This window comes from Palaemon carinicauda, chromosome 3 (assembly GCF_036898095.1).
Source record: "Palaemon carinicauda isolate YSFRI2023 chromosome 3, ASM3689809v2, whole genome shotgun sequence".
NCBI classification, from domain to species: domain Eukaryota; kingdom Metazoa; phylum Arthropoda; class Malacostraca; order Decapoda; family Palaemonidae; genus Palaemon; species Palaemon carinicauda.
In genome coordinates, this window is record NC_090727.1 from 154052603 (window position 1) to 154075946 (window position 23344).

Genomic DNA, 23344 nt, shown 5'->3' on the forward strand with positions numbered 1-23344 from the left:
GTTCTGGTAATGAATGTTCTAACATTTTACAAGATATTACCACTTGACTCGCAGAACAATAACTTGTATTCGCACAAATTATCACTTATTGCGTCCGTCGGGTATTTTGTCAATTGAAGTGTATTGTTTGAATACTGATCTGGTCCATCAATGAATGACGCAGCGTTCTACGTATTAAGAACATTTGCCGCTGGAAAGGAACAAGGAAAATAAAGGTAAATGTGTCGGGTTTCAGTTCCAGTTTCACTAGAATATATGTTCACTAGAACGTCAGCCGAGCAAGCCCAACACCCCACTGTGGTGCCTAACCACAGTAGTGGCCTCCCCAATTAACAGCTTAAACTCACGGCCCTGGGCGGGGATCGATCTGCTGCCATGCGAATGTTAGGCAAACACGTTACCACTGCACTAGCCAGTTGGTTTATTTTTATTTTCTTTTTACTTTGAGTCCTAAAAAGGTTCTTGAAATCTAAATAAGATTTCTTTAATTGTAGGGGCCTCTGACCCCAGACCAACATTTCCTTCTTCTCTTTCTTAACCAGTTACACGATGATTAACATGATTTATGCGTACACAGTCCTCAACTTACAAAGTTAATAGGTTCCAAGAAGCTGTGAGTTAAATTTTGTAAATTTTTCCCTAGGGTGTGCTTCACCTAACTCACATGCCTACGATTTTCAGCTGCAAAAGTCAACAATTCGTTCTGTTTCATATTGCAAATGTCATTTTGCCTACTCCATTAAATTGTATGATATTGTTTTATCGCAGTGTTTTATTATGACCATTTTATACAATGTCTGAGATTTACGATTCTAGTTATGTGTTTGTAACTTGAGGACCTTCATAGTGTAAAGTAAATTCAGCATCGCTCCAAATACAACGCTCTTCAACAGAGTTCTGCTTCCGAGCAACGTCTCAGGCTTCTGTCTTTACTCATCAGCTAAATTCATGATCATATATTTTTCCTGATATAACAGTTTCTAAATAAATTTAGTTGTGAACCAACACATTACCTGATTGATTTTTCTTACCACACCTGAAGTTGCTGAATTTGAGAGTCTTCGAACTATAGGGATTGGTGGTTGGTTGAACGTCATGTGAGAGGATCTTTGGTTGATATGAATGAGTCCGGTGGACGCATTTTGCCTTGCAAAGTAGAAAATTGACGTATTTTTGAGCAAGGAAATGCTTTAATTCCATAAATGTCATGTACGGACACAAGGAAATTGCAAGCACAGGTGAAATTACAATATAAATATTTGAAGAACTCATCCAGAGAAGGCGTAAAATACTGCAAATATTAAAGCTCTTCATTTTTTTAAGATCAAGTTTTTCATGCAAACATAACTAAGTCTTGTGGTTAAGCTACTTTTTCTATGTCCTTCCATTTACTAGGTCATACGAAAGGCCAGGTAGATTAGAATGACCCCAGGTCCTCCTGAAGTCAAGGTCAGGTAAACGATTATGATTGCTTGACTTTGTAATTCCATCGTGGATGAAAAGTAGACCAATAAGAACAGGTAGTTGGTTGAGGCCTTATCATTCTAATTATGACAATGACTCGTTCCTACCTAACCTATATGAATATAGAATTTGTAATAATAGCACGATTATGGGAGAGGTTCCCACCTACAAACTTAACTAAGGGTAAGAATGTATATAGCTGGGTCTTGATCTAAACTTGATAGTTTGAACAGGTTACAATTTCAGTCTTATGTAAAAACAGTTGACCATCATAACTTATAATCAAACATGTATCAAAATTGAGGATTTTGTTAACTATTTTCATGCAAAGGACCCAATATTGTACGTACTAAATCATCTGGAAAGTATGCATATGATAGAATCCTGTTTATTGTGTGAGGATAAAAGTTGGACGTTGGTCTAAACATTTCTGAAGCGGGCAGGAAAATTTGCTTGCAGCCAATTCTTCGAAATTTTAAGTTGACGACGGTAAGGACTCATGTCCTACCTAACCTTTGTTCTTATAATTACAAGTAATCGTTGCACATTTATACATTTACGGGACGTGTCTCGATGTCCTTGTGGCTTAAAGCAATAAGAATGTATATATATGTCTCTATATGACTAGGTTCTAGCATGTCTTAATTTAAGACAACTAAAGCAAGGGGTGCACATACACACACACATCCACACACTCATAGTGAGTTACAAGGATATTGAATACCTCAAAGACTTTTTATTTCATTCACAGAGACTCCATTTGCTCTTGGATGCAGCGAAATATTTTAAAAACGTTTAGAGAGTTTTTATGATCTTGTCTAACCTATTCATGAATTCGTTTACCGCGTTACTGTTTACTACATATGCCAGAAGGCTGTTCCATGTATTTGCTATTTAGAAAGAGAGTGAGAGTGAATTTTTAGTTTATTTTATATAGTTGCTCAGCAATTCAAATCAAAGGACTTAAGATGAGCTGTCATTCATTGTGTATAGTCTTACACAGTTCTGTTGTTCCAAAGACTCAAAAATTACTCAAGTACACTTTGTAAATATTCCGTCGTTACTTTTCAGACTGAACAAATGAGTGATGTAGATAATCCAAGGCGGGACAGCGATGAGATGAGTGTTGCGTCCGACTTCAGTATTATTCCCGAAAGTTTTGTAAGTTCCGTAGTCTTACGAAATATTCTTTTGAGGATTTAACTTGCTCGCTTGTTGACATAAACTGTATACATTATTCGTACGTGTACAATATATGTTTTCGTTTGATTTCGCACGAGAGAATCTCCGACCGACAATTTTGGTTCTAATTGCAGACTGGACAAGAGGACATTTCTCCCGGAGACCAAAGAGTCATGGCGCAAAGCATGGCATCGTACCAGTCGGAGCACTTCCAGTCGACTCCTCCGGAGACGAAGTTTGGCAAAGTGAGTGGTTCGTCTTTATAATGTCTTTAATTTCCTTTTCAAGTCAAATGGTCAAAGATTAAGAGCTGTTTATGTTTGGTGTAGGGCGAAATAACTGATAACGATACAGAGCAAAATATTAACTGGAAAGAAATTATTTTTTCACACACCAAGGCCCGCCTGAACAGACCTTTAGTGTTTGGTGGAGGGCGAGAAATAAACCCCTAAAAGTAAAGTAAGTAAAGTACCTCACAATCATCCAGCTCTCTTGTTTTTCAACGTAGTTACCAGGTTTTTTCATGTGGGGAAAAATGTTTCTGACAATTTTTTATATACAGTTTATATAAAGTATATTAACACCCTGGAGTAATGTCTCATTGAGAGATTATAAATTTTCAATGTCTTCAAATTACACATTGGTGAAAATCTTTTGAATATAAATGTGGTGCCTATGAAGTAAAAACAAAATATTAGTCACAAATCTTCACTCTTGCTATATTGAAGGTCTTATTACTTGTAACAGAATAGTATTATAAAGCAGACCAATGACCCTTGCAGGTCTCGTTTACAGGCTTAGGTCCTCCTAGAAATAATTATGCGCGCGTATGCGCTGATGTTTAACCTGCAATTCTAATTCATTCCATTCTCCCTCTCAGGTATTGTTCCAAAATGTCCAAGCGACCTACACTGCCGACTCGGACATAGCTGTGTCCTACGTGTTGACCCCCAGTGTGACCGCCAAGTCTTCGGACAGAGTGGCACTGTACCGGGTCGGGTTTGGGTCGCCTCAGGATTATCTGACGTACCAGTGGGCTCCAACTCCGAGCAGGGACCACACGACCAACCAGCTTCCCATGACGGTTGTTTTTAAAGGTTCGTATATTCTCTCTCGACCTTAACTCGGTTCTTGCTTCCTTTATTCTATTTTTCTGTCTGTCTTCTAGATTTTATTTCATAGGGGATCTGTGATGTCCCACCCTGAGTTGCACCTAATATAAACTGTGTTATTGCAGAAGACATTGGAGAGAAATATATTGCATCTAATTGTTTCATATATTACAGATTAGCATTCCTTGGGTTGCCACAATTCTTCATTTAATAACACCCCCTCCTTGTCATCTTATATTGAATATTTTGTAAAAGGTTGCTCAGTTGCAGACTCTCCTATGCATTATACCAAGAGCTCCATTCTTCAAAGATCTTGCTGTAAAAAGAATTATTGCTGTGTTACTAAATATACTTGCAAATTTTCAGAGATGCACATCACATTTTGTTTTCATTTTCCAGCAAGTTCGTTACCAAAGGATGCTGGCGAGTTCTTCCAGTTCTGCTATGTGACGCACGAGGGCCAGATTGTCGGCGTGTCTACGCCCTTCCAGCTTCATCCAGTCGGGTCGAGCAACGTCTGCGGAGTGGACGACGGTGAGGACGGCATGGTGATGGTTTGCACCAAGGAGAGCGTTCTTCACGATAAGATCAACAAGGTGGGCTTTGATTTGTTTACTTTGTTTGAAACTTTTTTGTACGGAAGGTCCTCAACTTGCAATCATTCGTACGGAAGGTCCTCAACTTGCAATCATTCATACGGAAGGTCGTCAACTTGCAATCATTCATACGGAAGGTCCTCAACTTGCAATCAATCATACGGAAGGTCCTGAACTTGCAATCATTCATACGGGAGGTCCTCAAGTTACAATCATTCATATGAAAGGTCCTCAAGTTGCAATCATTTGTATGAAAGGTCCTCAACTGGCAATCAATCATACGGAAGGTCCTGAATTTGCAATCATTCATATGGAAGTCCTCAACTTGCAGTCATTCGTACGGAAGGTCCTGAATTTGCAGTCATTCGTACGGAAGGTCCTCAACTTGCAGTCATTCGTACGGAAGGTCCTCAACTTGCAGTCATTCGTACGGGAGGTCCTCAACTTGCAGTCATTCGTACGGGAGGTCCTCAACTTGCAGTCATTCGTACGGGAGGTCCTCAACTTGCAGTCATTCGTACGGGAGGTCCTCAACTTGCAGTCATTCGTACGGGAGGTCCTCAACTTGCAGTCATTCGTACGGGAGGTCCTCAACTTGCAGTCATTCGTACGGGAGGTCCTCAACTTGCAGTCATTCGTACGGAAGGTCCTCAACTTGCAATCATTCGTACGGGAGGTCCTCAACTTGCAATCATTCGTACGGAAGGTCCTCAACTTGCAATCATTCGTACGGAAGGTCCTCAACTTGCAATCATTCATACGGAAGGTCCTCAACTTGCAATCATTCATACGGAAGGTGCAATCATTCATACGGAAGGTCCTCAATTTGCAAACATTCATACGGAAGGTCCTCAACTTGCAATCATTCATACAGAAGGTCCTCAACTTGCAATCATTCATACAGAAGGTCCTCAACTTGCAATCATTCATACGGAAGGTCCTCAACTTGCAATCATTCATACGGAAGGTCCTCAATTTGCAATCATTCATACGGAAGGTCCTCAACTTGCAATCATTCATACGGAAGGTCCTCAACTTGCAATCAATCATACGGAAGGTCCAGAACTTGCAATCATTCATACGGAAGGTCCTCAACTTGCAATCATTCAAAGATACAAACACAAATACAACTTCGATAAATCTCAAATAGTGTATCAAAAGTTTGTATTCTGTAAAAAGAATAAAGAAATATTGTAATAAAACAATTTCATTTAATGTAGTAAGAGAAACAAAAATTTTTAACCCGATATTTATTTTATATGAAAAGAGACTATTTGTTGACTTGTAGCTTGCGATTGTAGGCATGGGAGTCCGGTTATTCCTACCCTAGGCCAAAATTTAACGAATTTCAAAACAATTTGACTTACAAAAAGCTTCTTAAAACCTACAGTATCAAGTCTGTACTCATGATTAAACACTTGAATGTCATATTTTATACCCGATACTTTGTGATTCATGTATATTTATCTTTACCGTTGATGCGCATAGCTTACCACGGAGAACGAGGGCCTTCTTCTGGAGCTGAGCGACTTGAAAGCGGCCTCAGAAAAGAAACAGAGCGAGCTCGACGACAAGGTGCAGCAGCTCAACATGTGTCAGCATCATCTCCAGGTAAAGGTTGTTATTTTGTATTGATGAGTCTTTGTTGTTTTAATCGTTCTTACCCTAAATTAATTATTCCTTATTCATCATCATCACTTCCTACGCCTATTGACACAAAGGGCCTGAGTTCGATTTCGCCAGTCGTCTCTATCTCGAGCTTTTTATTCAATACCCCTCCATTCATCATCTCCCACATCATGTTAAGTAGTCCTCAGCTTTATATGTGGGAGAAATTCAACCCTAATAGAAAATTTACTCTACCTGACTAAATTTATGGTAAAAATCATTCAAGTAAAACAATTTTTAAATTAGAAAAACATTTTAACCCTTTTACCCCCAAAGGACGTACTGGTACGTTTCACAAAAGCCATCCCTTTACCCCCATGGACGTACCGGTACGTCCTTGCAAAAAAATGCTATAAAATTTTTTTTTTTCATATTTTTGATAATTTTTTGAGAAAATTCAGGCATTTTCCAAGAGAATGAGACCAACCTGGCCTCTCTATGACAAAAATTAAGCCTGTTAGAGCAATTTAAAAAAGTATACTGCAAAATGTGATGGGAAAAAAATAACCCCTTGCGGGTTAAGGGTTGGAAATTTCCAAATAGCCCGGGGGTAAAAGGGTTAATATTTACCCAGAATTCACTCTAGTAGTGTTTTCCCATTGCCCAGTATAATATTGACTAAAAAGGAAAAAGGATTTCCTTTTTTTTATGTGGGAAGCAGCTGCTGAGGCAGTAGTTGCTGGATACATTATTTTGGTTCCCTCCTATCAGCAGGGCGGCTACCATGTTTGAGCAGGGAGTAAATTATCAGTTAATAAGGTCTCATTTTTCCATTCAATTAAAGAATAAGAAATTTTGGATAAATATAATAGATAAGTTCCTTTTACATGTTCGATATCTTTTGACAGGGGAAATTCAGTATTCTTCTTCTTCCCCACCGTTATGCTTTAATTAAGGGATCGGTTAACTGATGCACCCTCTCCAATGCCTTCGATCAAAGACATAATAGAGTTCCAGTTTAGCAGTGTCGTATCATTACAGGCCTTAGAAGCTAAGATGAAGAAAGAGACATCCGAGAAGTGCGAATTGATGGGAAGAGTCGGACAGGTTGTCGAAGAGAAGGGACACCTGGAAGACCGTCTGAAGACGCTGGAACGCAACCTGGAGGCTTCCACTGTGCAGATAGTGTCACTAGAAGATAAGATCACCAAGGTATTATTTCATGATTTTATGAACTGCGGTAAAAAAGTTCCACTTTGTTTCTTTAGCAATATTCTTTCCTTTCTGTGTTGCGATTTGTTTTTGGCGATTCTAATAAAATGACGGCATTCTAAAATTCCGTAACGGCGTTGTATCTATTTATCGTAAAGAATGGTTTTTATATATACAATACATATATAAATATATACATTAAATATCATATATACTTATATATACATTACAATACATATATACTGTACTGTACACCTATAAATAGAGTACTAAAGTATTTCACTGAAATAAAATCTTGTGTAAATTTATTTCAACGATTTTAATATATTGTTTCACTAAAAACACATGGTCCAATAAAATATGGATGAAAATGGTCTGATTTAGTATGATTTTCATATACTCAGCCATCTGGTAATTGGTCAATCATTATTTTTTAAATAGTTCTAGTATTAGATAGAGATGTTTTGGTACCTGGCAGGTGAATTAACCCTTTCGCCCCCAAAGGACGTACCGGTATGTTCTTGCAAAACACTGTTATTTACATGTTTTTGCATATTTTTGATAACTTTATGAGAAACCTCAGGCATTTTTCAAAAGAATGAGACCAACCTGACCTCTACGACAAAAATGAAGGCTGTTAGAGCAATTTAAAAAAAATATATAGCAAAATATGCTCGAAATTTAACCTTATGGGGGGTGGTAAAAGGGTTAAGATCACTGTATATGAAATAGATTTTCATTTGAAGCCGTTAGACATAAAGGAGTTTCTATTTGTGAAGCACATTAAAAGTGCCTTGTATCATTCTTCACAATTCATAGGACATTCTTATTTTATTTCATTTGCCAATCCTTGCAGATTACAGAAGAAAAGAAGGAAGCAACGGAAGAGACCTTGCGACTCCGCAAACACAAGGAGCAGTTGGAACATGCCCTGCAGAAGTGTCAGAGGGACCTGTCAGGGGCAGAGGAAAACATAAAGGTTAGAGTCGGCTGGATTTCTTTGGATATTTTTGAAAGTCAAACTTGTTTCCATACATACATACATATACCAAGGCACTTCCCCCAATTTTGGGGTGTAGCCGACATCAAACAAATGAAACAGAAAAGGGGACCTCTCCTCTCTACGTTCCTCCCTATGTTTTCATATTTTCTTTTACATCTATTTTCCTTTTTTGAGTGGGGTGTTCTCGTGATAGCAACGTCCAGCTCTGTAAATCGAGTTTGACTCATTGAGTTGGAAAAATCTTTTAATAATGTGATACCACTGTGCACTCAAAGTCCTGCAAGGACTATATTCAGTTCTAGATATTTACTCCTATATTAAGTCCTAGTTCTTCACCCTGGTGTACCCTTTTATGTTGGGTCATGTACCGCTTTTCCACATGCAGTGCATCAGTATAAAAGAACTTTCTCATGATTGGGAATGTTAATGATTTTAAATACTATGGTCTTGTCTAATGATTGTTAAAGGTTTTTCTGTATTTATATTATCAATTTTCCAATAAGTTCTTATGCTCCACTAATTGCTGCCAATTTCTCAATGTAATATAAATATTTAATAGCAGATATTTCAGTACGTGAACTCCCTCACTTCATTCACTTCTGATTTTCTCTATTTATCCCTTTTACCCCCAAAGGACGTACTGGTACGTTTCACAAAACTCATCCCTTTACCCCCATGGACGTACCGGTACGTCCGTGCAAAAAATGCCATTTAGATTTTTTTTTGCATATTTTTTATAATTTTTTTGAGAAACTTCAGGCATTTTTCAAGAGAATGAGATCAATCAGACCTCTCTATGACAAAAATTAAGGCTGTTAGAGCAATTTGAAAAAAATATATATTACAAAATGTGCTTGAGAAAAAATAACCCCTGGGGGTTAAGGGTTGGAAGTTTCCAAATAGCCTGGGGGTAATAGGGTTATAATCTTATTATTTTTCTCTTCATTTATTCTTTGAAAACTTGTTCAGGAAGTTGATGCTCTTTTTGTTTTATCAGTGTTGAGACATCTTCCCTCTTTTGCAGACTCTGCAAGCTGAATCAGAGAGTTACAAATCAGAGAGAGACAATGCCATCAAAGAGCTGGAGTTCTGGACAACGTCGGCTGCAACGGACAAGGATGAAAAGAATTCTCTGGCCCTCAAGTTTTCAACGGTATGTTTTCTAACTTTTCTTGATTGCGCAACTGGCTGAAAAAGGGTTTGAAGTGCAGGTTTTGACACCTTTTTTTTTATCCAATCATTTGATAGACAAACTCATTAGTTGAGGTGGACTTTATCCCAATTTCCTTCAGATCTTCCTGCCACTGGGTTCACTTTTGTAATGCTCATATAAGTTGTAAAACTCTTCTCAAATGAGCTTTCACAAATATATAACCTCTTTTCACAACATTGTAGAATTTATGTCGAGTAATACTCATATTTGAAATCATTGGTGTTTCGTTAGACATAATTCTTAGCTAGTAATTTATATTGAACTTTTTCATTTAGGGGGAAACCTTTGCTTACAGATCTTTAAGCAAAAGTAGCTGTGGAATGGAAAGACTTGAATAAGTGACTAAAGATTATAGAAATTAGAGAATATTTATTTTTTTCTCCTTCCTTTAATGGCAGGAGCTGATGTATCAAATGTAATATCATCCTTTTATTTCCAGGTCAATGAAGAGTTGATTACAAAATTAGAAGAATTGGAGAAGACCAACAGACTGAATGCGGATTTGGAGGCAAGACTCGCTACAGCTGTGGTTGAAATGGTAAGATCTTGAATTATCGAGTTCAGTTTTCTCTTGCCGCGTTTCTAACGATGAAACTCGTCACAAAAGGTGTAGAAGAAATAATGTTTTTAGGGTTTTTGAGTTGTATTTTAATGTATTTGAACTCGTATAAACGGGAAACAAATGGATAGGGGGAAGTTATTATTTATTGGGGTTAGAAAACAATGTATCAGAGGAAACACTAGATGCTGCAAAGGACAGATTTTACCTGCATTCCACTTTGTTCCCTCTGCTAATGAAGTTAGGAGGAGGTTATGTTTTTGCCCCGGTTTGTGTATGTAATTTGTGTGTGTGTACTTGTTTGTGAACAACTTTCTGGCCGCAATTTTATTCGTAGAGTAATGAAACTTGCAGGGTTTAACTGTTATGATAAAAGCTGGAAAGGATTAAATTTTGGAAGATCAAAGTCAAACTCTGTCAATCAAAATGTGCAATTCACGTAATCAGTCATAAGTTTGGACATCGTTGTCACAGAGACTTCAAACTTGGGTCATATTTGAGTGTATGAAAATTCACGCCATTTAATACATGTTAAGGTCAAAGGTCAAGGTCGAGAAATAAGGTGCCGTGGCGGAGGTTTGCGCCCTACTGAGTGCCCCGCTAGTTATCACAGAAACCACCTCTGCAGGATATAGAATCCATCAATATTTTGTTTCCCTTATCTTTGACTGGGTTTAGTATGATCAACTTAGGGTGACATTTAAAAATTAACAAGTTTTTAAGGCTTTATTTTAAAAAGCAAGATGTGGCAACTGAGATTAAGATACAATGCAAACTAAAAAGCCTTGAACATGCTTACCATATGAAGCATCAGTCGTTGTAGGGGATGCTTCAGCAGAGACAGCCTCATGAATCTTATGATGCACCCTCTGGTGTTCAATGGTAAAATTCCTCTGATGTTTTATTATGAATAAATAATTTGGAAATTTGCCTTCAAACTGGCTAAATGTTTTTTTTATATTTATTGCCTTAAGGATTGAGGTCTTGCATTTATGCAAAAGTTCATACAAATGCCTTCTGCTATCAGGAATGAATAATGGGGTTAATAGTTTGGTAAAATTTATTTTGATAGTTTGGTAAGGAGAAACATGTTCTTTTTATCTTATTTTCTAGATTTTGAAGTTTATATTTGGTGTTAAATAACATATTTTATATTTGAAATCATATGAGTAGCCGTACTATTATAATACAATAAGTTAACGAATTCGTTTTATCCTGCACGACAGACGTCAGTCAAGAATACTCTAGCCGAAACGGAAGAGAAGATGTCCAAAGCCGAGGAAGAGAAGACCATCCACGAGGAACGTCTGAACGTCGTCAATCAAGACAACGAGCAGTTGAAGGTCAAGATCCAGCAGTTGAAGAATAAGGTAGAAAGCTTGGAAAGTGTCCAGGTAAGTCTCAAAGTCTTTTCTAAAGATGTATAAAAAAGTGTTCGTACATCCGGTAGGAATTAACCCTTTTACCCCCAAAGGACGTACTGGTACTTTTCACAAAAGCCATCCCTTTACCCCCATGGACGTGTACTGGTACGTTTCACAAAAGCCATCCCTTTACCCCCATGGATGTAGCGGTACGTCCTTGCAAAAAAAATGCTATAAAAAATTTATTTTTTTATATTTTTGATATTTTTTTTTGAGAAAATTCATGCAATTTCCAAGAGAATGAGACCAACCTGACCTCTCTATGACAAAAATTAAGGCTGTTAGAGCAATTTAAAAAATATATACTGCAAAATGTGCTGGGAAAAAAATAATCCCCTGGGGGTTAAGGGTTGGAAATTTCCAAATACCCTGGGGGTAAAAGGGTTAAGATGATTTGAATACAGAAGGTTCCAAGAAACTGTTTGTAAGTCAGATTAAGTTTGGCCTAGTGTAGGCCTTACCTGAATCCCTTGTCTATGATTTCCAGCTACTAAAGTCAACAAATAGTTGGGTTTCATATGAAATAGATATCAGGTTATTATAAATATCGTTTTTCTTACAGTATTAAATGATACAATGTGGTTTTATTACAGTATTTCTTTATCTTTTTGTTATTTTCAATTGGATTTGTGTTTGTATCTCTGAATATTTGTAAGCTGGGGGACTTTTAGTTAATCACACAAGCAGCCAGTCAAAGACTGGAGGAAAGGAACTGGAAGTCATTGAGAAAGAGTATAGATCAGTCTCTAGACAAGATAAGAATTGAGGAGGAAAGGCGATAAGATAGGTTGGCCAGGGAACCAGCCGCCCGTTGAGATACTACCGCTAGAGAGTTATAGGGTCCTTTGACTGTCCAGACAGTACTACATTGAATCCTCTGGTTACGGTTCTTTCCCTTTGCCTACACATACACCAAATAGTCTGGCCTATTCTTTACAGATTCTCGTCTGTCCTCATACATCTGACAACACTGTGATTACCAAACAATTCTTCTTCACCTAAAGGGTTAACTTCTGCACTGTAATTGTTCAGTGGCTACTTTCCTCTTGGTAAGGGTAGAAGAGACTCTTTAGCTATGGTAAGCAGCTTTTCTAGGAGGACACTCTAAAATCAAACCACTGTTCTCTAGTCTTGGGTAGTGCCATAGCCTCTGTACCATGGTCTTCCACTGTCTTGGGTTAGAGTTCTCTTGCTTGAGGGTACACTTGGGCGCACACTTCTATCTAATTTATCTTTGTCTTGTTTTGTTAAAGTATTTATAGTTTATTTAGGAAATATTTATTTTAATGTTACTGCTTTTGAAATATTTTATTTTCCCTTGTTTCCTTTCCTCACTGGGCTATTTTCCCTGTTGGGGCCCCTGTGCTCATAGCATCCTGCTTTTCCAACTAGGGTTGTAGCTTAGCAATTAATAATAATATTAGTGAAAGATAATTAATTTTACATCCAATTCCTTCAGGGGGTAGTTTGTTCTTGCAAGAAAATGTTGGTGAGAACGATAGCATGTAGGGATTTTTTTCTCATTAATATACGCACTTCATAAGTAATAAGTCTGAAGTCACATTAGACTGTCAGGTTTCCTCTGAATAGATTTTCCATTTGTCGGAAAAGTTAAGCTTGGAATAATAAATTTACCATGTTGGAAAAGGATAGCTTGGACCTATAAATGATATAAGCTTGACTGCTTTTTAGCTTGAGAAAAAAATAAAAGAATATATCATGGACAGGAATTATGTAATAGGGAGCAAATTCAAAGTAAGCTTATTTCAAGAACAAGATAATTTTGTATCTATTTTACTGATCGAGTTGTTTTTAAGTGAAAATTATTTACATTCACTGTGGTTAATGGTATAAACTTCATGCTGTGCGACAGTCTACGTGTAATGTTTGAGCTGCGAATAAATATTGGAATATGAATTCCTTGCCATTTACTTTAGATACATACATACATATACTGAGGCACTTCCCCCAATTTTTGGGGGTAGCCGACATCAAACAAATGAAACAAAAAAAGGGGACCTCTCCTCTCTACGTTCCTTCCAGCCTAGAGAGGAAAGGTCCCCTTTTTTTGTTTCATTTGTTTGATGTCGGCAGTAGAGAGGAGAGGTCCCCTTTTTTTTGTTTCATTTGTTTGATGTCGGCTACCCCCAAAATTAGGGGAAGTGCCTTGGTATATGTATGTATGTATTTATCTAATAGCCTCTTTAAGCATATGAATGATTGAAAGTTTTTTAAAAAAGTTGTACATTCAAGTGTCTATCTTTATTATCATTATTTAGTTGGATGGATAATACAGTCGTGTTGTCCCAATCTTCTTTCAGGGCAACGATGAAAGCGGAAGAGAGGCTGCGGAAAGAATCGCCAGTGACTTGAGTGGTCGGCTGCAGACTGCCAAAGCAGAGTATCACGCTCTGGCTCTTACAAATTTGCGTCTGGTAAAGAAAATCAAGAAACTCCGTCAGTCCGGAAGTCCCGAGGTAGACAGGGAGGTACAGTATAATGATTTCTATTTATTGAATGGAAAAAAGAACATAATAGTTTAGTGTATACTGTAGTGACATTTGCCGAACTTTCATTGATTTCCTCACTCTTGGTAGTCATCATGTCCTCCCACGCCTATTGATGCAAAGGGCCTAGGTTAGATTTCGCCAGCCATCTCGATCTTGAGCTTTTAATTCAATACTTTTCCATTTATCATCTCCCAATTCATGCTTCATAGTTCTCAGCTATGTAGGCCTGGGTCTTCCAACTCAGTTAAAAGTTTGGTGAACTAATCTCTCTTCAAGGAGAGTAAAGAGCATGCCCAAATCATCTCCATCTACCCCTCACCTTGATCTCATCCACATATAGCACTCGAGTAATCTCTCATAGTTTCATTTCTAATCCTGTCCTGCCATTTGACTCCCAATATCCTTCTGAGGGCTTTGTTTTCAAATCTACTAAATCTGTTGGCGATTGTTCCATTGTCATACCATGACTCATGTCCATACAGTAACACAGATCTCACTAAATTGATATTTAGTCTGATTTTTATATATAATTCAGGCAATTTTATTTCCAAGTTTTACCTAACCTCGCCATAGTCTGGTTTGCTTTCTTCAGTCTTTCACTAAACTCCTATTCTAATGACCCTTTATTGGAGATCATAATTCCTAAATACTTGAATGATTCTACCTCATTAATCCTTCCTCCTTCCAATAATATTTAATCTTCCATTATATATTCCATTCTCATCATATCTGTCTTTCTACTATTTATCTTTTGCCCAACCTCGTGTGATATTTCATGCATTCTGGTAAGCAAGCATTGCAAATCCTGTGGTGTTCCGCCAATAAGGACAGCATCATCCGCATACTTTAGGACAACTAATTTCATATTACCAGTCCAGTCCAATCCTTCTCCCCCATCTCCAAATGAGAAGGATAAACAACGTAGGTGACAACACATTCCCTCGGAGTACTCCACTGTTCACTATAAATTCATTTGATAGGGCTCCACTAACATTAACTTTGCACTTGCTATGCTCATGAACAGACTTAATAAAATTTACTTATTTAAGAGGAATTCCATAATAATGTAGGACTCCACAAAATTTGCCAGTGCACACTATCAAAGGCTTTTTCATAGTCCACAAATACCATCAAAAGATTATAAATCTTAAAATTTACTTTCCAGAGACTATCTTCGATGGGAACACTCTGTTCGATGGGAACATCCATGTCGTCACAGGGTGGTTCGTGGTTGGCTGTAGGTGACGTCGATCAGGAGAAAAACAAAGACGGAGATGATGACACCGGTACAGTGGCAGCCTCAGATGCTGCTTCCTGTTTGATTCGATCCTGCACGTCGGCCGTCTCGGCAACCACGTGCTCCAGTTGTTCCCACTCCACGCAGATGCTCAGCGAAGCTGTTCACAAGAAGATGGAAGATATCGTTCGTGAGCTCTCCCTTCAGATTCAGTCCCTCAAGAGTGAGTTGAAGGCCCGTGAAAGGGAAGAAGAAACGAGAAGTCTTGTTCAAGGGGAGACTGTTAGCAGTCAGGAACCAATTGTCCCTGTTATTGAAGAACAGCAGCAGCAACAACCAAGTATGGAGAACAGACAAGAAGAACAAAGTAATGTTCAGGAGGTGGTGGTAGGCCAGGCGCAGTCGACAGAGAGTAGAGTCGATGTGCAAAATGAGCCGTCGACAGAGAACAGCACTGATCAGCAAGTGTTGTATGGCAATAGTTTCCTCCCAGCCCAACGCACTGCACCAGTATTTTTGCCAGAACGGGAACGGCAGGCATCTCCCAACAATGTCGTCGGTGAGCAGGATTCTGCCAGTGCCTCTGTCCGGCCCTCCGCACCATCCCCGACCCCTTCGATGCTCTCGCAGCGAGGTCAGAGCACAGCGACTCCTCCAGTCATGATAGTAAGCACAGCAATGTCAGGTTCCCTTTTTGCTCCTAAGGCTCACTTGCCTGTTAGACGATTACAGCCTATACCTGGTTCCATCCTTCCACCTCCATTATTACCGGAGACAACTCCCACTGCCCGCCAGGCTGCAGTAATGAGCCAGTTTTCAAGCCAGCAGGTAAGCATGATACTGTCGTCACTAATTCCAAGTATGCTATAGATTTGACTCGAATGAACTTGGTGCTGTCGATTATAAAAGTTTTATGTGGGTTTGAGTTCTGTTGGGGGATAGGTTACTAGTTCGTTTAGAGGATAATTTGAATCCATACTTTGTGATATTCTTTACAGTTTGTGATGTATAATAGAGATTGCAGAAAATAGAGGAATTGCTAGTGACTCACCGTACAACCTTTATAAAGGAGTCCTATGTATTTTTTCACTTGCATTTAATAACATACAAGCCCTTGTTTTACAAAAAAGATTTAGTCGTGTTATTTTTTACTATCACGCTTTTAAATTGCCCCTGTGAAGGTTGTCTGTTCTCATTCACTATTATTTTTCATGTATCTCTTCATGAATTCCTTTCACTTAAGTCAAGTGTATATATAGAAATAACTTTGGCCTGTATTTTTCCTTTCCATTACTTAAGAATTGATTAAGGTTTTGTTGGTGCTTTTGTGTTCCCGCTATGATTGTCTTTATTAAGGTTAAGTGATACAATGATCCCCATATTATTTTCCATGCTGCAACCAGATAAGAACATTCAAAGCAACAGGCTCTTTATGTCGCAAAGAAATTTGGAGACCTAAGAGGGTTTTCGTTTTGAAATATTTGGAATATTTACCTGTAATTTTAAAATCTATTATTCCCCTGTACAGACTAGTGAGGGATTTTTTCTGTTTTATCCAATTGTTCCTTGTTTTTGTGGTCGTTACGTTCAAAATTTATTTGTTATAATGGTACACAGCACCCTTCTATCAGATTTTAAATAGACAAAGATAATTTTTGGCAAATCTTAATTGATTTGTATTGAACTTAGAAGCTGTATTTTTTTTCATTTTGAAGTCTCATGAGACCATAGAGTCCCAGGGAATTTTTTTCTCTAATGTAAGGTGAAAATTGGAACCAGGTACAGTTGTAGGATCTGGACAGGTAGGTGGGTGGAAAAAGGATCGCATATATTTTTGATTTTTTTCCCCAAGAACTGTTCTTTAGCATTTTTTAACATGTGAAATAAATTAACTGCAGTTGTTTATGAATAACTTGATTGAGTTATAACCTCTAGTGTATATATTTTTTTTAATTCCAAGTAAATTTTTTTTTCAAGTAAAAATATGTTATTTCAAAGCAGGAAAAATAAGATCAACATAGATAATTTTGATTTTAATTATATATTTGTATTATGTATTTAATTTCTTCTTAAACTGCATACTTTATAGCAGATAATTTTTTTCTATTATTAATCTGGGATTTTTCTTGTGAGCTTAAAAGCAAGTGTTTTTAAAACCTATACTAACCAAGTGTTGTCACACTGATCATACCCTGGATTGGTTGGACACCCTATTGTTGTAACTCGTATCTTTTTATTTTTAGATTTTCTAAAGGTCATTTTATTTCGATTTTGTATACTTTTTTTAATCTAGATTCCATCCTAAAGAAAGCAGAGAGTTACTAATTATTCATTGAAAGTAAGACAATTTTTATATCGTGTGAGTGTGAATATAGAGAACAAAATCAAGCCTGTCTTACGAGGAACGTCACGACTGCGCATTTCTTGGCCTTCCCTCCTCACACCATGTCGGGAAATTACTGGGAAGGAAATGAATGTTAAGATTCTTATTGTGAAACATGAACTTTTACACATTTCAGGGAACCAAGCACCCCGTGTGACTAATATAGGGTTAATATTTTAGTTTTTCCTTGTGTAAAGTGAATTTATAGTGTGTACATGTATGTTTAGTGTGCATATATATGTGCATGCTTTTTTAAACCTGTGCATTTGTCTGTGTGATCAATGTAGCTTACAGAAATGCTATTATGGTAACACAAACTTGGCGAGACAGTCCGTATTTCCCTAATTTTGAATTGGTCGTTCACTAACACACGGTTTTACAATTAGGTTAAGAGGAGCACTAACAAAGAGTTTGCTCGTCCACAGCTCACCACAAAAGATTTCATTCTCCTGTTGAAGCTTTGGAAAAGGATAAAGATACCTGCCTTCATGTTTTGCTATCGGAAAGCTTTATAAATTGGGCTTTCAGATGCGTTACTTGTTTCATTGGAATCTTTTTTTATTTTTAATAAGAATGTCATACATGAATATTGTGTTATTACAGGTTCCAAGTGGCCATGGGCACGAATCGGATGACGATGATTTTCACAGCACAAGTGATAACGATGATACACCTAATATCACAAATGAAATGAGGTTTGTAAAATATAAACCTCCCTCTTGTCCTCTCCGTGTTATAAGCAGTGGTTTTGTCAAAGAAATTGGCTTTATTCCGTTCTTTTTAAAATTAATCTTTTTAAAAGATATTTTTTCGTTAAAATTAATCATTTTAAAAGATATGGTTTTGGTAAAATTAATCCTTTGAAAAGATATTGTTTCGTCAAAATTAGTCCTTTAAAAAAAAAAATTGTTTCGTTAAAATTAATCCTTTCAAAAGATAATTTAGTTAAAATTAATCCTTTAAAAGATAGTTTCGGTAAAATTAATCCTTTTAAAAAATAGTTTTGTTCAAATTAATCCTTTTAAAAGATATTGTTTCGTTAAGATTAATCCTTTTGAAAGATAGTTTTATTAAAATTAATCCTTTTAAAAGATATTGTTTCGTAAAAATTAAACCTTTTAAAAGATAGTTTCGTTAAAATTAATCCTTTGAAAAGATATTGTTTCGTTAAATTTAATCTTTTTAAAGATATTGTTTCGTTCATATTAATCCTTTTGAAATATATTGTTTTGTTAAAATTAATCTTTTTAAAAGATATAGTTTCGTTCAAATTAATCCTTTCAAAAGATATTGTTTTGTTAAAATTAATCCTTTTGAAAGATAGTTTATTTAAAATTAATCCTTTCAAAAGATATTGTTTCGTTAAAATTAATCCTTTCAAAAGATAGTTTCTTTACAATTAATCCTTTTAAAAGATAGTTTCGTTGAAATTAATCCTTTCAAAAGATAGTTTCGTTGAAATTAATCCTTTCAAAAGATAGTTTCGTTGAAATTAATCCTTTCAAAAGATAGTTTCGGTAAATTTAATCCTTTTAAAAAATAGTTTCTATAAGCAGTGGTTTTGTCAAAGAAATTGGTTTTATTCCGTTCTTATTAAAATTAATCCTTCTAAAAGATATTGTTTTGTTAAAATTAATCCTTTTAAAAGATATTCTCTTACAAAAACATACAGTATTTTGAATACCTAACGTGATGGAATGTCTCGACTTTCATTAAGCAACTTGTTCTTTTTCAGCTCCAGCCTCTTTGAATGCCCGATGTGTGGGATGGCATTCCAACAAGGAGCCCTCCGACTTTTGGAGGAACACATAAACTCTCACCTGGAGCACGTTTGCCCCATCTGCTCCATGGCTTTTCAACGGAACGAGAGCAAAAAGTAGGTTTACGGTGGCAGTCACAACTTGGTACTTCTAGCGTGTATTTATAAGTTAAAGTTGCGGGATTTATGTCTCCACTCAGACGATCTATATCATTCTGTTTGGGCGACCATGAGCCAGCAGGGACTATCACTAGCCCCCTCTAACCTCCCCCCCAGGCGCCACCCTGGGGAGTACCCCCGGTAGAAGGTCTCACGATATCCATTTCCTGGCGGGGGACGCGAACTCGGGACCTCTGAAACAGAAGCCTATAATGCTACCAACCTAGCTATCCGGAGTAGCAAATGTTTTCAGTGCTAATAAGCAAAAATTAACATATAAAAGATTTCCATGCATTTTTATCATGTATTGATAAGCAATGTGTGTTGTGGTCTAGTACTTTTGGACAACAAATTGACTCAATTTAATAATTAAATTGAGATTTGGATGTTCAAAGGCTTAAAATAGAGAGATCTGAAAGACTGGAAATTGGGATGACATCAGACAAGCAGGTATGGAGGGAGGCAAGTTAAGGCCATGAGCAAGAACTGATCATATGTATATATGATCAGTCTCTAGGGTATTGTCCTGCTTCATAGGGTAATGTCACTGTCCTTTGCCTCTGCCATTCTTGAGCGGTCTTTATACCCAACACAATTCAACCCAGCCTAAAGCCCTGTCCACTCGATCGTGCATGCCTGATGGGAAAGCAGTGTTACCAGACCACAATAGTTAGTAAGAATGAAGGGTTAATGGCATCAGAAGCGGGAAAACCACAGACAGGGATCTGGCATCATATAGAGTTGCCAGATCCCTGCCCTTTAGTTTTCCCGCTTCTGACGTCATCAACCCTCATTTTCACTAACTATTGTGGCCTGGTATCACTGCTCGCCCGGCGGGCATGCTCGATCGTGTGGACAGGGCTTAAGACAGTGACGAGGGCTCGTCCCCATTGAGAGAAGCCGACGTATAAACATTAGTAATGGGCACCATTGTTTTGGTTTCAACCCTTTTACCCCCAAAGGATGTACTGGTACGTTTCACAAAAGCCATCCCTTTACCCCCATGGACGTACCGGTACGTCCTTGCAAAAAAATGCTATAAAATTATTTTTTTCATATTTTTGATAATTTTTTGAAAAAATTCAGGCATTGTCCAAGAGAATGAGACCAACCTGACCTCACTATGAAAAAAATTAAGGTTGTTAGAGCAATTTAAAAAAATATACTGCAAAATGAGCTGGAAAAAAATAACCCCCTGAGGGTTAAGGGTTGAAAATTTCCAAATAGCCTGGGGGTTAAAGGGTTAAGAAACATGTGGTTTTATTTTGAGCTTGGAGGGAATCTTATATATTCATAGTACAAAGCATCGCTATAGTTATGCTTATTATTTACTTTATCTTCTCTATAACATTGTAATTTTGTTGTGCGGAGTCACACTTCTATAAAGGTTTCATTTTCTATTCATTTCGGTAATAATTATGCAAATTTTAATTCTTCATTTAGCATATTTATAGGCATTGAACTAATCTTTTCAGTTGTTTTATATGCATTGATCCAATCTATTCCGGAATTTTATAGGCATTTAACCAATTTATTCAGGAAATTTACAGGCATCAAACCAGTCATTCTGGAAATTTTAAAGCATTGAACTCACAAATTTGTAGCAACATATGTATAAAAACTACATTTTTTATCCAGGTTCGAAGAGCACGTCCACGCTCACTTTGCCGACGAGGTCAGCGAAGACGATAATCCCCTGGACGATCCATCGGGACCCTGGGCCTACAGAAGCACGAGGCTGCTGGAGATCGACTAAAGATACGGTTGGCGTGGGATGCCAGAAGCTTTATTCGGAATACGTCAATTCGTCTCAGCGTATTCTGCCGGTTTTTGTGATTCAAATGAATTGCATATTTTGAAACTAAAGTATTTACCAAAAATTTTTTTTTTACTTATAGAAAGTTAATTTTTATGAACTGTTATTGAGAATAGATTATATTTCTCCAAAGTGTTATGTTTCCAGTTGTCCTTGATATATATAAGCACAGCCAGTTTATTTTAAGTTTCGGTATTTTTCTTGTGGGCTAAGAGTGACTTTTCCCGGTTAAATATTTGGGATTAGCTATATATAAAAAGTGTCATTTCACTTAATTTCTGTATTGTTGATTTTATTTCTTATTAACATTACAATTGTAATCATTTTCTTTGGTTTCTGTAGCCTGGAACATTTTAAATAACAGGCTCTTTACAATAATGTAAAGTATTAATGGTGCAATTAGGTTTATATATATTTTGAACTTATATTTCTTAGCTCATAATACAATTATTGTATTACATATTGCATTTTATTAAAATGTTGACAATATATAACGGATCTTGACATAGGGAAATTCTATTTTTGGGCGAGATATCCACGTCGTCCCGGTGGAAGTTGGAAGCGAAATATCCCAAGCGGAAAGTTTTCCAGAAGGAACTTCTAACTTCCATCAGGATGACTTTTGAGTCCAAAAATATATATAAAAGTTGGCATAACATAGCTACCGTAATTCATGCTTTTTCCATGTTTATCCATGATGTATTCAGGATGTTGTTTTGAAATACATGGCACAAAATTATGTTCCGCTTTTCCAGAGATACTTATTCTGCTGTATGCTTTCCGAGTTATAGTTGTGGGAATAATTATGAGTACTGTATTAAAGTGTTAACCTAATTATAAAGCATTTAGTAATTATAGTTAGCGAGATTTATTTTAGCTATCAGAAAGATGTGATAGTGAAGAACCTACAATTATACTAGGCGGCAACTGTACGTTTTCCGTTAACTTTTCGTACTCTTACATTCTGCATGTGTTGAATGAAATGTAATCCTTATAACATTCAGAATATGTTCTAATGAATACTGTATTAGCAATTATTGCATATGGAGTCAACTTAGTCATTACGCATTAATAAAGGTTAATGCAAATAAATCTTTATTTTTTTTACCCTTCCAATTTGATAAACATTGTTTTTTAAAATTTTTCTTTCAGGACCATGTCATTTGATGGACACTGTCTTGGGTTAGCGGTGTCTTGCTTGAGAATATACTCAGGCACACTCGTAGTTTCTATTGGTTTACAGACACTGTCTTGGGTTAGAATTCTCTTGCTTGAGAGTATACTCAGGCACGCTTTTCTTTCAGTTTACAGACACTGTCTTGGGTTAGAGTTCTCTTGCTTGAGAGTATACTCAGGCACACTCGTAGTTTCTATCGGTTTACAGACACTGTCTTGGGTTAGAGTTCTCTTGCTTGAGAATATACTCAGGCACACTCGTAGTTTCTATCGGTTTACAGACACTGTCTTGGGTTAGAGTTCTCTTGCTTGAAAGTATACTCAGGCACACTCGTAGTTTCTATCGGTTTACAGACACTGTCTTGGGTTAGAGTTCTCTTGCTTGAAGGTACACTCAAGCAAACTATTCTATCTGCTCATTGCCTTTCCTCACTGGGATATTTTCTCTGTTGGAGCCCTTGGGCTTACAGCATCCTGCTTTTCCAAATAACGGAATGTTTCCAAATCTTAAAAAGACAAAATTATGAATGGAAACAACACTTTTTTTATTTAAATTCAGGTCTTTAGAAGGTAAGGTACATACATACATATACCAAGGCACTTCCCCCAATTTTGGGGGGTAGCCGACATCAAACAAATGAAAAAAAAAAAGAGGACCTCTCCTCCCTACGTTCCTCCCAGCCTGACAAGGGACTCAACCGAGTTCGGCTGGTAAATCCAGTTATTCTATTGGTATTGAATTTGTAAAACATGTCAAATCAAGCGGTATTTTCTCCAAAATTAAAATTTTTGCAACTTCATGTGATTGGATATTCTTTTCTCCTCTGCCATTTCCATCTAATCATCTTGTATGACCGTGACAACAGTATATTACTTTACTAAGCATTTTTCAAAAAAAGTCTTCTAGATCAGAAGAAACGTCCTTAAATAT

General features: G+C 37.0%; 1 protein-coding gene across 3 annotated transcripts in view; it reads left to right on the forward strand.

Annotated features, from left to right (window-relative positions):
* Positions 1 to 22329, forward strand: part of LOC137638692 (tax1-binding protein 1 homolog) — a 25319-nt gene extending 2990 nt beyond the window's left edge. For all 3 annotated transcript variants that reach the window (XM_068371003.1, XM_068371005.1, XM_068371004.1), the window contains exons 2-16: positions 2536 to 2625; positions 2781 to 2891; positions 3527 to 3743; positions 4158 to 4354; positions 5843 to 5965; positions 7004 to 7174; positions 8031 to 8153; positions 9202 to 9330; positions 9830 to 9928; positions 11176 to 11343; positions 13695 to 13862; positions 15049 to 15948; positions 18107 to 18198; positions 19239 to 19379; positions 21060 to 22329. In XM_068371003.1, the coding sequence (XP_068227104.1) occupies positions 2536 to 2625; positions 2781 to 2891; positions 3527 to 3743; positions 4158 to 4354; positions 5843 to 5965; positions 7004 to 7174; positions 8031 to 8153; positions 9202 to 9330; positions 9830 to 9928; positions 11176 to 11343; positions 13695 to 13862; positions 15049 to 15948; positions 18107 to 18198; positions 19239 to 19379; positions 21060 to 21177 (2847 nt within the window). In that variant the 3' untranslated portion in view covers positions 21178 to 22329. The remainder of the gene's footprint in view (positions 1 to 2535; positions 2626 to 2780; positions 2892 to 3526; positions 3744 to 4157; positions 4355 to 5842; positions 5966 to 7003; positions 7175 to 8030; positions 8154 to 9201; positions 9331 to 9829; positions 9929 to 11175; positions 11344 to 13694; positions 13863 to 15048; positions 15949 to 18106; positions 18199 to 19238; positions 19380 to 21059) is intronic.
* The last annotated feature ends 1015 nt before the right edge of the window (positions 22330 to 23344 follow it).